This window comes from Andrena cerasifolii, chromosome 1, assembly GCF_050908995.1.
Source record: "Andrena cerasifolii isolate SP2316 chromosome 1, iyAndCera1_principal, whole genome shotgun sequence".
NCBI classification, from domain to species: Eukaryota; Metazoa; Arthropoda; class Insecta; order Hymenoptera; family Andrenidae; genus Andrena; species Andrena cerasifolii.
This window is the reverse complement of record NC_135118.1, coordinates 6,929,389-6,942,726: the sequence shown is the minus strand read 5'-3', so window position 1 is coordinate 6,942,726 and position 13,338 is coordinate 6,929,389. Positions and strand designations below refer to the sequence as shown.

Sequence of the window (13,338 nt, the reverse complement as noted above, 5' to 3'; positions counted from 1 at the left end):
ATTATCTATCGTTAAAGAGTTATCATTAATTTACTATAATGTATTTTCATATAATAGAGATATTGAAATTTGAACAGGCAGATTTGTCATTCTCTTTCCCTCATTTCTCTTCTTTCCCCTGTTCCACCTTCGTTGATTTTTCAAGGTAAGACCAGCTGTTCGGAGCATCTTTTATTTACATTTTTGTGACCTGTGTGACATATACTTTCGATCTATATAAAGAAATCTGCGTGATTCCATCATCAATTGAATAGTGTTGCTTGTCAGTGAAAAGTAATTATTGCACGGTAGAATACTGTTGAACCGAACGACGAATCGTGTCAGTTGTTAATTGTGAAACTGAGACAATGAATGTTCGAGTGACGAAGAGGCCCAAAAGATTAAAAATAATTCTCAGAAGAAGAACTAAAAGTTTCAACAACTTCGACACCTCGTCACCTAAGCGATTAAACTAAAAAACAGTGCAATGAAAAGCATAGCTACCCCCTTAACTCTCCGTCATTGTAAAGTCCAACTATCACGAATTTCCTGACAGCGGAGAATTCGCGTCTACCACCATGCTGCGCGCGCGGGCACATACGGCCGAGGGAACAAGGGGCGTTCATTTTCGAAACAGCGAGCAGACGGTGCTCTGTGTACCCAGCTCTACAAAACTGTTCATTTGCCGTGGCATAGGAGGCCGAGGACGACAATACACCGGGGCAAACCTCGCTCCACTACGAATTCCATTGACTTGGCGGACTTAGGAAGGCGAGCGACCAGGCTCGTTTGATCAGGACCGTCCGTACACCCGTTACGTGGCGCATCTGCTGTTAATTTTCGTGTGGACGTGCGAGACAAATGGATTCCAAAGTCAATGACGCGTGCCCTGAGAGCCGAGGCAACCGAAACCTCGCGTCTTCTGCCAACTTTCGACTCCAATGAACAACTCGGGATCTGTCCTCAATCTGGCAATCCGCTGATCAAAGATTTCGGGGAATCGCGATCGAAGCGGATTGATTAGAACGTTGTGCAGGGGTCGATTGAGTGTGACTTGAATCGGTGGAATATCGTTTCGATAGCTTGTGACGTTGACGACGGCGTTGGGGAATTGATTGGTAAATCTTTAATTTGGGGGAGGGTTAATGGATACTTAATATCGCTGTATTTTTGGCTTTGAAATGAATGAGCTTCCTATTGGTAATTCTACTTCAGTTTGAATTACCTTATTATTGAAATACGAGTTTAAAGGGTTAACGCAGTGATTCCCAAACTGTGGGTCGCGAAGTGTTCTCTGGGGGATCGCCACAGTTGTTTTTAGTTGGCGATTTTTAACACTTATTTAGTTTAATTATTAAGTTTGAATTATACTCTGAAATACCTACTCTTAATGCGTCTTCTTTATATTATTAAATTTATGTTATCTTATATGTGGGGAGGAGGGGTCGAAGGTTATTTGAGTATTATAAAAGGGGGTTGCAACTCGATAAAGGTTGGGAAACACTCGGTTAATGTATCTATTTTTATAAGTAGAAGTTTGAAGATTTTTAAGTGCCACTTAAAGTGTACTTGAAGTGTCTTTCTTCGACGCAAAGAAATGTACCTAGATATAGTATTGTAGGTAGAATGGTGGAGCGACGTTAGACGCGAAGACTCGTTGTCAGCTGCAACAGCTGGTAGATGCGTAATTTCTTTGTAAATTCACATTACAGACATGCACCCTTATTTTCCAATTTCAAATCACCCCTAAGGTTCCTTTTCAACGGACACCATGTGCGTTATTGCATGCCCTCTGTCTGTGCCAAAGGGGATCAATATGGTGGGTGTCAGCTTCAGACAAGAACGTGAAACCAAACTCCAATACCAGAGAATCAAGGGAAACTTAGAATTCTTTAAATAGGCTGCCCTTCGCTCCCAGCTTACTAATTACGTAAACATAAATCAGGGAAGAGATTCAGTAAATTCCCAAGCACCTTGCTCTAGGCGAATACCTCTTTAGTATTCCAAGTCACGAGGAGGAATATTAAAACAACGTGGTCAGGAAAAAAAGCAGAGAAGGTGAATGTAAAGATTCGTTGCTTCCAGTGAATATCTCATCAGTTAATGAATCGTATTCACACTTCTGTATACAGAATGCATTTACCCCGCTCAGACAAAACTACAAAGCATCTACTATTCTCCTATAAATATTTCAACATTGCAAATCAGCCTATCTAGACACTCTTCAACACTTCGACTGGCTTCGGCGTGTTCCCACCTCGATACTGTCTAAACAGCATCGAAACAATTTCCCAGAAGGCCCCAAACGTTGACTTTCAAAGCAACCGAAGTTCAATGTTCGCTTTGCGCCGAATTTTCAAAATCTGACCTAGAACTGTATTCATCAAACCCTTGCTCCGCTTAAGGTGTTAAAAAGTTCATCGTTGGTACCTAACAACATTCCACGAAGTTAACCCACGAAGTTACCACACTAGAAGTGATCCGCCTTGCGGCGGATTCGCGCGTATCGTTACGGTTGAGTGACGTCAGTGTGAGTGGTAAAAAATATCGTTTCCCTGCTTTGGACTGGAGCAGTTCGCACTTGTCCGTGCCAGTCACCGACACTGACGCTACTGAACCGTCACGGTGTAGCTTCTCATAGTTAGGGGAAGGTGGGGCAAGACGGGGTAGTTAAGGTTCGATGATGAATAAAACACAGATTTTCATAATCAAATAATCAATTTTATGTCTGAACCATTCTTTGGTAATAAGTCTTGCAGTTTAACTGCGAATCAACCTGAGTTTTACAGGTTTCAATGGAATAAATACAAAAATTCAGAAAAAGTCGTTTCTCCCCATCTTACCCCACGGGTGGGGTACCAATTAAAAAACAATATAAATAAAGTGTATATATATATATATATATATATATATATATATATATATATATAAGACAAAGGATAATGTTGAGGACTTTCCAGGAAAATAACCAAAATGTGTTGCTCTAAAAGAAACAGGTTATAATTTACGTATGATGTATATGCAGTATTTACAAATATACAAGATGGTTTGTTAATTACCTAGAAGAAAGAGAAATGGCAATTAAAGTCTATTCTCCTCAATTCCTCCTAGGTCTACTATTTTATTTTATTTTATTACTTTAATCCTTGCAATTTTAATTAGTGCGTTTGTATCACGAGATACGGGGGGTACCCCGCCTTGCCCCACCTTCCCCTACTAGTGTTAATAGTCACTGGGGTTTCCTAGAGTTCTTCCCCTAGCGTATTTCATCAGTGCCGGCGTGCCAGTGATAAGAAGAAGAGGGGCATGGAGGATTTCTTCCTCTTACCACTGGCGCGGCGACACTGATCTGTCACGGAACTGATAGGTGCGTTTAGACCTTTAAACAGCACCGTCTCCATTGCGGAAGTCGGTCGGTGTATCGAATAGAGGTTGCGCCACCGCGAGAGGGATATCCTCTGACAGGGGACAGGTCGTGGAAATCACAGAGATAAGCCTGGTAACGAGTTTGCCGTAGGTCGTGGACCCTCACGGAAATCTTTCGAACAGATGTCGAACGCGGAAACGATCCCGACGGGTCACACTACCAGGCTCGTGTCCCCCCGTGTTCGCTAGGGAGCCCCCCTATCGTATCCGAGACCGCAGATGAAGATCTTAGATCGGGGCCTGTAACGGCCCGGCCGTGCGTCCCATTTCCGCGATAATAATGCCGTGTCATGTCTCCAGCGAGAGAGAGAGAGGCAAGGAAAGCCTCTCTGTTCCTCTGCCCCCTTGCTCGTGGATGAGCACAGCGCATTACGTCGCGTTGCATAAATAATGCAGCGACCGCGTCTAGTACGTCAGCTCACGTGTTTCTCGTCCAGTATGCCTGATATACTCCGTCAGACGTTAATAGAACCGCGGCTGGGCTCGCGACGCGAGCACATGGGGCCTAGATGAACGTGGAAGTTTATGTATGCAAGTGGTCGTTCGATCGCTGGCACTCGCGAAGTAGGGCGATCGAGAGGATGGAGAGTGATGGGTCGTCGAAGGGTGGGTTCCGGGTTCGAGTAGCGGGGGAAATATTTGTGCATACGTAATGGGGATGGGGGTGTTTAGTAGATGCGACGGGTCACTTTAATTAGGAATTTTTGGGAATGTGGTAGGAGCGCGGAAGGGTTGAGCGGAGATGGTGACGGTAGTAAATGGGGAAGAAACGTTTGTAAGTTTGTGGCGCCAGGATTTGAAACCCCCTTAAGGGGACTAGGCAGTCGAAAAATCGATTTTTTTATTGCATTCGCCGAAAGTACTATCTTTTCTGAAGAAAGTCTCGCTTGATTTGTATTAAAATTCGCAAAATTGTTGATTCGGCAACTAAAAAGGTCAACCGGCAACCTACCCCGTCGCCTTCGCCCAGAAACTCTAAACGCGTTTTCCTCGAATCTGTTTTTCTCTTGGTTTTCCCCTTAGACCATGTATACCTATAGACACGGCCTGCTCTATATGAAGCCACGAGTCATAGTAAATCAAAGATAATGGGCAAAAGTGACGTCACTTGTGGGCAAAAGATAATTCAAAACGGTGGATAGTACCTCATACCATATATACAAGTGGGGTTCTATCTTTTTCTGTGATTAATTTTGGAATAATTATTAATAAAGGTGCAAACATGTTTTATAAAGAATTGCAAAGACAATGATTAAATCGCATTTTCGGAAATATTTATACATCGCTGTAACTTCCATCATTACTTTGCCCACATGTGACGTCACGTAGATGATTTAATCTTTGCGTCAAGGCAGTTATCTGAAGCCGTGTCTATAAGTATATATGGTCTAAGGTTTTCCCTCGGTTGCGAATGAACGGAGGTTTAGGTCGACTTGAAAAAATTACAAGATGTATAAAACATGTGCCATTTCCCGCGCAACCTATGATATGGTCCGTAAAAAATCGAGATTTTCATAAAAAAAAAAAAATTAAAAAGTCGCGGATTTTTATATAACATTGCAAATGGTTGCAATTTTTTAAAATTGTATAAAAAGTTTGTTAACATTTTACTCGAATGTATGGCCTTAATAGAACATATGGCTATGTAATTAACTTTGTAACTAACTTAAATCGCACCTCTGAAAGAAAAATTTTTCAGAATCGTGAATAAAAACTATGGGAAACATTAAGGTTTTTGATAAGCTCTTAACATTCACGATTTTGGCAAAATTTCAGCACCGATCACATGAAAACAATAGCAAATATTAAAAAACAGTGTCTACCATAATATAATACAGTAACTAGTAAGGATGTTAATAAAATGTGAATTGTAAATGGTCAGTAGCCCCACTTTTCGAAAACATGGGTCTATATACACGGACCTAGCACGGGCTTCCGAGGGTTAATATCACTTATATTAATACAACTTAAAACCCGTAAATTTGCGGTTAAATCGAGCCGAATTTCATTAAAATATCTAGACCAGAACCAAAGTTATAGATTTTTTATCACCGTCAGATCGTTTTGTCCCACTGTGCGGCGTTTCATTATAAACATAACTCATTCTTCTCCCGTCCAAATGTTTCCCGACCAAAGCACCGCAGCTACGCGAAACAATTAACTTTTCGTCGGGAAAGTGCGTCGGAAAGTTCCGTTAGGGGAGGTAATTACCTGTCTGCCGCGCAGGGCGCACAGCCACCAACCCTCAAGACCAGCGGTGTTCTGCTCCAGCACAGTGAGAACGTCGCCTTTTCGGAAAGCAAGCTCGTCGGGCGCCTCCGCGATGTTGTCGTACAGGGCACGTGCTTTCACGCATTTTTGCTGCAACAGAAAGAAATAGAAATTAAAGCATTGCTATTGAATTCGTCCCTCGCGCGTGCTAGTTGCGTTAACATCCTTTCAGCTAGTATTATTAATGCAATGCTCGATGTTAATGTTTCGCTTAATTTTCTTTTCTTAGGTGCTATCTTAGAAAAGGAAAACTTGTTCGTGAAAAATATTATTAAACACACCTGGATTTTCCTTGTTTTAAATGAATTGAAACTCGACTGAAATTCAATTCATGTCCGTGGGAAAGGAATAATTTTACTGCATTTACGACAGGCTGGATCAGTCCAATTAACCACTTGAATTCATAAAATCCTAGCTATTTCGAGAAGCGAAACGTTCTTGGACGAGATACGACGAGCAATTTAAGACGAAGTGCAAGTGTCACAGTGGACGCGGCGCTCACGAGGCAACCGCGCCATGTTTCCCCCGCTTTCAACTGATTGCGAGTTCAATTAAAGTGCCTCGACGCGATGACAACAATTTACACACTATCCACTTTTCGGGGCAAACAGTGATGTCATCTGGCGACTTTGGGAAATGAGTCGACGAGGGAAGGGGCGCTTGAAGGGGTGTCAGCTTGAATTAGTACACGTGTTACCAATATGGTCGAATAACGCACGCAGTTCTTGCCGCAAAAATAAGATATTTATATAGGTGCCCCAAAAATACGTGGTCCAAAGAAGAAATTTTCAATGCAGATTTCCGATTTCTACGTGATACAAAATGACGGAATTAACTTGCACCGAAACAACCTCTGATTTCAATAGAAATGAATTCGAATGTTATTCAAGTACACGTGCACTTGAGGCGTGACAATTACTGTAAATTCAACTGCACGGTCATCTGAGAATTCTCCAATCGATGGACTCGTGCACAAAATTTTATCCATTATTCTTCCTTTTTTGCGTTATTACTCAAGCCTGGTAGAAAGTCGTGCAATTCTGACAGAAGGTGAATATGTGTTCATTGTTTCGCGAGTAATTGCTGCTACAAAAACTCGTTCGACGAACGCGTTGTTATTACGGCAGAGCGGGTCCCCGAGAATATAGTAAATTGTTAATTGTACGAAACGAAAAGTTGAACAGTTTAGCTAATTGCGTCTGCGAGCAATTGAAAATCATTACAATTATCGATGAAAACCAATTCGAAGTTATCGATACGCGATATTACCTTGCAATTAACGTTCAATCATTAAATTTTTCATGATTGGTTTGTATTGTACCTTCGATAAGCCCTAGAAAGCAACCGGCTAATGGAGGATCGATACAAGCTCGTGACAACGATCAGAGTTCCTTGCAATTCAGTTAGCAGACTGTGGTAGTGAAACGTTCACGAAATTTGACGTGCCATTTCCTTTACACGGTGTCCATTCAGCTTCGTTAATTACAGAACTTTCGTTCTTTGAATATTAATTAATGCCCAACGATATGTGTAAAATAATGTGAAAGTCACTCAACTGTAATCACAATTCAAGTACAGTCCTCAGTATTTTTTTAATGAGCATATGGCTATCCTTGTACAAGGATTATGAATCACTTTGGAATTTACTCGTAATGCTGGCCCAATTCTCCCAGTATTCTGTTAATTACTCTAAATAAATTTTAAAAATGATTGCCTATTAAGATTAAGCGCCTAGTTGCAAGATTAAGTTCCTAAAACACTGTAAGTGCCAAAAAATCAAATTCACGCTAAAATTTTGTTTTCAATTTTGACACTTGCAGTGTTTTCTACAAGGTTTTTTCAATTACCGTTCTCTGCATCAGTGTTTTTATAGTAACGTGGATAATTGACTCGCATAGTTTCGTCATTTCGATTAATCGACGGATCAACCACGACATTTCCGTTACGTGGACCGTGCGAGCCACGAAGACGACTGAAAAAGCGAGGTTAAGGATTTTAATCGCAGAGTAATTAGCGCGCGGCGCTACGCGAGTGACTGGGCCGACTAAGGCGATCAGCGGTGATTGGAAATTAATCCTGAATGAGCTAAATTGATTCTCTTTGTTACTCGTTTTTTTACGTCGCGTGACAATCGACAATTCAACCCTTTAGGATCAAATTACCAGATAACGTAGTTGTAAGCGCAATTATCCAGAGAAAATTGTGGCGTTACACCGAAATTGATCCTTAATACTTAATACTAAGAGGAATTTAATTTTCCTGTAATCTGGCGAAATTATTTAGTTCCAAAGAGTCCAACTCGCCATTAAACTACAGAAAATAATATTTTCATAATCTAATTACGCGAAGCGTGTAAATAATTTTCCGAACACAGCACGTGTTAAGAACCAAATAATCACAATTGATTCAAGGACAAATAATCACAAAATCACTTAGAAAGTCGAGGAATAATTTCTATAAAAAATTACCGAAGAAATGAAGAAACTATCAGGAGTTATAGACGAAATCAAAGAAAAAACTACAAACGATTACTAAAAAAATTAACCTAGGAATTCTCCCAAGCAGTCACTCGAGAGGGATGCACGGAAGAGTGTATATTTTAATTGGTAGTAGATTCACCTGGCAATTAGACACGAATTCAAAGCGCCACCAAAAAAGGAGGAAAACACAGATACGCGCGAGGTAACTCGATTAACCCCGTGACATTACGACGCGCCAGAAGATCATCGCCTCACAATTTGTTCGCTCGTAAAAACGCGCCATTAAGCCCAAAGATTTCATCTGTTCCGCCATAATTTCGCCGTTACCACCACGTAGGTCGTCCGTCGTCGCGCCCGAGCCGCCTAATTGCGGTGGCTCGTCGCATAATTATTCCTATCGCGGGTACGTAACGTCGCCGCGCGATGACCCGGATCGGTTTAACCGTGGAGAACAGAGCGGTGCTCCGAAACATGTCAGTTCGAAAGGTCGTGAGCGCCTGTACCTGCCAGACTGGCCTGACACGTTCGTGGCAACCGGCTTCCCTTTTACGGGGCTAAGCTGCATTCTTCGTCGACTTACGTATATCGATCGCGCCACCACTGGGCCCTCGATGATCCTTCTCAAAATAGGATCGATCCCTGTTGGTCTGCTGTGCACGACGAACTTGAGATGCATGGTGGATCGATCGACAGAGGTGGGAAGAAAGGTGTGAATTCAGGTGAATATATTGGGAAGATGTTGCTTCGTGATTGGTGACTGATTGAGGAATGAAGATTCACTAGGGAGCTGAGGTGGCCATAAGGATTTCTTTCTTGAATTTTTGATGGAGGACTTAAATGGGGGTGCCAGTTTTGTACTTAAGGGGTTATGCCTACCTGCAAGGTCTGAAAACGCAAGTATATTCGGGATTTTTTTTCTTCAATTTGAAGATTTTTTTTAAATTAGCGGTAGTATATTCGAAAGTATATGTTTTAAAGTTCTTGTAGTTTTTTTTGCAATGCGATAACTAAATAAATAATGGAATTACAAGCGATCTCCCGACAGCGCTTTTTTTATTACGGTGATCACTATAGCTACGACCTGGTTCATCAGAAATAAAAAATTCGACCAAATTTAGTCAGTATATTAGATTAGCTTGTCCTTAATCGTGGGTTTTTCATTTCCGTTGGGTAGTTGTTATTTTACAGATGGAAAATGATGAAACATGAGCGCGATTCTGTGGTGAAAATCGATACTTTTGCTATGAGAAGTTGCCATTTTGTAGCAAATTAATATCTTGGGATAATAAACGATTAAGGACAAGATAATCCAATATACTAACTAAATTCCCGCGAATTCTTTATTTCAGATGAACCAGGTCGGAATTAGAATGTTCACCGCAAACTACTCACAAAAAAATCGCTGCCGAGAGATCGCTAATATTTTTTTTTATTTATGTATATTTTCCATCGCAAAAATTACCACAAGTAGTTTAACGTGTACACTTTCGAATACATAAAGGTTTATTTAAAAAAAAGTCTTCGAGTGTTTTAAAAAAAATCCCGAAAATACTTGTGTTTTCAGACTTTGCAGGTAGGCATAACCCCTTAAGGGGTTACCGCAGTCAGTAAGGTCAGAAAAAGAACGATTCTTTATGAATTTATTTCAGAAAGTACATGCATCTTTTATGCAAAGGTTTTTGTACTCAGATGAGGAACACTGTAACAGGTTATTATATTATGTTTTGGTGTAAAAGTATTTATTTATTGCAAAATTACAACTGATTTCGCGAAATGGTTTTTAGATTCCGGTGACCACGATTTCTTAAGACCGTTTCACCAATCTTTCTGAAACTTTGTAGGTTTCTTCTAGACATTCAAATTCAGTCTTTAATCGAAGCATTTGTTATTCCAATGCATATTTTTTATTTTCTGGATTAAAAAAGAGTGTTTTTTCAACGAAACTCGATCATTCCACTTTAACATCCACCATTTTGTCCCAGATTAATATTCTATAAAACGGAACTATTAAAGACTAAATAAACTATTGTACTACCTAAATCTTCTTCGTTTTTTGATTTTAGATAGCCCAGTTCCGAATAATGTTGGTCACCGCGAAACATATTTCTAAAACCAGCTTCCGGGAAATCAGTTGTAATTTTTCAATAAATAAATATTTTTACACCAAAACATAATAAAATAATCCGTTAAAGTGTCCCTCATCCGAATAAAAAGACCTTTGTCTAAAACTATGCATGTACTTTCAGAAATAAATTCCCAAAGAGTCGTTCTTTTTCTGACCTTACTGACTGCGGTAACCCCTCAAGCTATTTCCCCCGGTGCGCGCCACCCGCGCAGTGGGCAGGGAATAATTTCGTTCTTGACATCGAGATCGCCCTGCTGCGCCGCGCACAATGCCCAATGCCCAAAGGATCTCTAATGGGAATGTTAGAGAAGACGTCCTGTGTCCCGTGTTTCGAATAACACGGTGTGATACGCCGCGTTGTACATTATGTACATACACGTACTAGCCTCAAGTTACATCCTTATAGCCTCTAGTGTACACCGAGCTCTCTTGATTCTCGGACAGCAATCGCACTCACGTAGTGCCGCAGAGAAAGAGACTACTCCTCCTAGACGCTCCCCACACAGATTAGCTTTATTCGACGAATAATCTAAAGTTGAAGTAACTTTTATTCGATCCGTTACATAAATAAATTTTTATTTAATTAATGCCCAACTGTGATTGTGAGTGCACCTTTCGCTCTCGCGCAGTCCGTCTCATTTGCCGTGGCAACAGAAGAAGTGGAGGGGGCATCGATCACCTAATTTCGAGCCAGAAACCCTGTCCTTTGTTCGAGACATTACTGTATCCTCCTCGCGCAGCGCGTGAAAGAAGGCTCTTTTTATTGCGCGACCGCGGTTAGTGCCCGAGAATCAAGGGGACTCGGTGTACATTGAAATACGAGGCTCCCGTGAATGTTGTTGCCGCCACGAGCTGGCAGGAAAATGTTTGCGCAGGTGCGCCAGTGTTTGCACAGGTATGCAGTCGTCGGCTAGACCCTGCACCCTCGCGCAACAAAGGCTGCATTATGAAGACACAATGATGCTGCATGGATGCGTCGTTTCGCTCCCGCGGACGTCGACGCAACGTGGATTTTAATCGAATTACATCGGCGGCCCGCCAGCCGCGTAATTCGTCAAAATTATTTCGGGGTTAACGCTCCCCGAGGGGTGAAGCTTCGCGGTGCCGGTGGATTAACGCCCATCGCGAGGCTTGCTGGTCGGCGCAGAGTTGGGGATTAAGTAAATGAAAAATTATTTAAATAGCGGATCAAATAAAAGTTACTCTAACTTTAGATTATTTGACGAACAAAGTTCATTTTGTTTCCTCGAGCGTTTCAACTTCAGCGACGAATCAGTTGTTTCAACTTTAACTTTAACTTGGACGTGGAATAAAGCTAAAGTTTTAGTTAAAGTTAAAGTTTGCCCAGAAACTTTAAGCGCGTTTTCCTCGAATCTTTTTCTTTCTCGTGGATTTCCCTCGCTTGCGAATGAACGGAGGTTCAGGTCGACTTGAAAAAATTGCAAGATGTATAAAACATGTGCCATTTCCCGCGCAACCTATGATATGGTCCGTAAAAATCGAGGTTTTCATAAAAAAAAAATAAAAAGTCGCGGATTTTTAGTTAAAGTTAAAGTTAAATTTGAAGTTGAAAATTTTTTCGACGCTGAAGTTGAAGCGTTCGACGACTAAAAAAAGTAACTTTACTCGCCGAATAAAGTTAACACGGGTCAACATTAGTCGACACACGCCGGATAACTTTTTTAATTCTTATTCGTTATTCGAAATTTTATTTAAGTAAAAAATTTGCCCATCTCTGACGCAGTGGAGTTATTTCGTAACATTGATGCGCACCGCGGCACCGATTCTTGCGGTAACGTGAAGCGCGCTGGAGGTTAAAGGCTGAATTGACTTGGCTGACTTGAAGTTCTCGATTGCGGATGTGACTTATGATAGGGGCATAATTGGTTGCTCGTGGTTAGCCGGGTTTATGCGAACGTGCAAGGCTGTTTCGTTATTAGTAAACTTTGAGTAACCTTCGTTTAAAATGGCAGCTCGAGTACCTACATTTTATATTTTTCTTTGATTTGACTTTGATTAAGGGTGGTTCAAACGGTGGAAGGTATCTTTGTTAATTCTAAATTACCAAGCTACGCGTGTTAGGTACTTGTTAGTACTACTTCTCGAAGAAGATAAGGATTTTAGATCGTACCCAGATCAGATTCTAATTGTTGTATTCCGTAATTATGATATTTCCATTTATTTTATATAATCATATAAAAATACAATTTACGGAAACTTAAACGAAATGCAGCTTAATAGATTTTAGAGCTAGACTATTATGTCGAGACTGTTCGGGACAACAGTAAAGAGTTAGTATTGAAAGAGATATTGCGTGTTATATATAGGTGGTTTTGGTGGTTCAGAAAGTGGGGGTTGAAAGGGATGAGGCATAGGGATCAAGGTAAAAGGATAGGTATATAAATTATTTATATATAAGATAGATATCTATATATAAATAATTTATATACTAATATCATATTTAAGCATCTATCTATATACAAATTATTTATATTAGAAAAATAGGGATTCAATAATGAACTTATTATACTATAAATAATTTATATAAATACGTTTATATTTATGAATAGGTGTATGAATTAATATATATTCCGTTATATAAATACATTTGAACTATATGAATATATAAATTATTTATAAATCAGGAGATAATAATACAACAAGAAGCTTATTAATATATCAATGATTTCTACATAAACCAAAATTTATCTACTGATATACCATTATCTATTAATAAATCTTTCGGACTTATTAATATATTGATTATTTAGGGGTTGAGTAATAAGGGACGAATGAAATCACAGGAAAGGGAATTTAGGATATTTGCTATTGCTATCTGTAGAACCAGCTATCTGTAGAGAGATTTACTACCAGTAAACGAATGACTAAAACTATAGAAAAATAAATTTAAGTGGCGTTGGTATACAACACAATACAGAACTTTATTCTGAGGCGATCATGAATGAAATAGGGTAAAATTAACCTTGCTTTTGACGTGTGCTTCAAGGGTGAACTGCTTCGAGTGCGTTTCGCAGTTGCACAAGTGGGAATGTGGCT

The 13,338-nt window shown here is 40.2% G+C and overlaps 1 protein-coding gene across 2 annotated transcripts in view; it reads right to left on the bottom strand.

The window, feature by feature from the left end:
• The window catches only part of P130cas (Serine_rich_CAS and FAT-like_CAS_C domain-containing protein p130CAS), a 149,352-nt gene that overhangs the window by 57,205 nt on the left and 78,809 nt on the right, over positions 1-13,338 (bottom strand). For both annotated transcript variants that reach the window (XM_076821723.1, XM_076821727.1), the window contains exon 2: positions 5,617-5,766. In XM_076821723.1, coding sequence (XP_076677838.1) covers positions 5,617-5,766 — 150 coding nt within the window. The remainder of the gene's footprint in view (positions 1-5,616; positions 5,767-13,338) is intronic.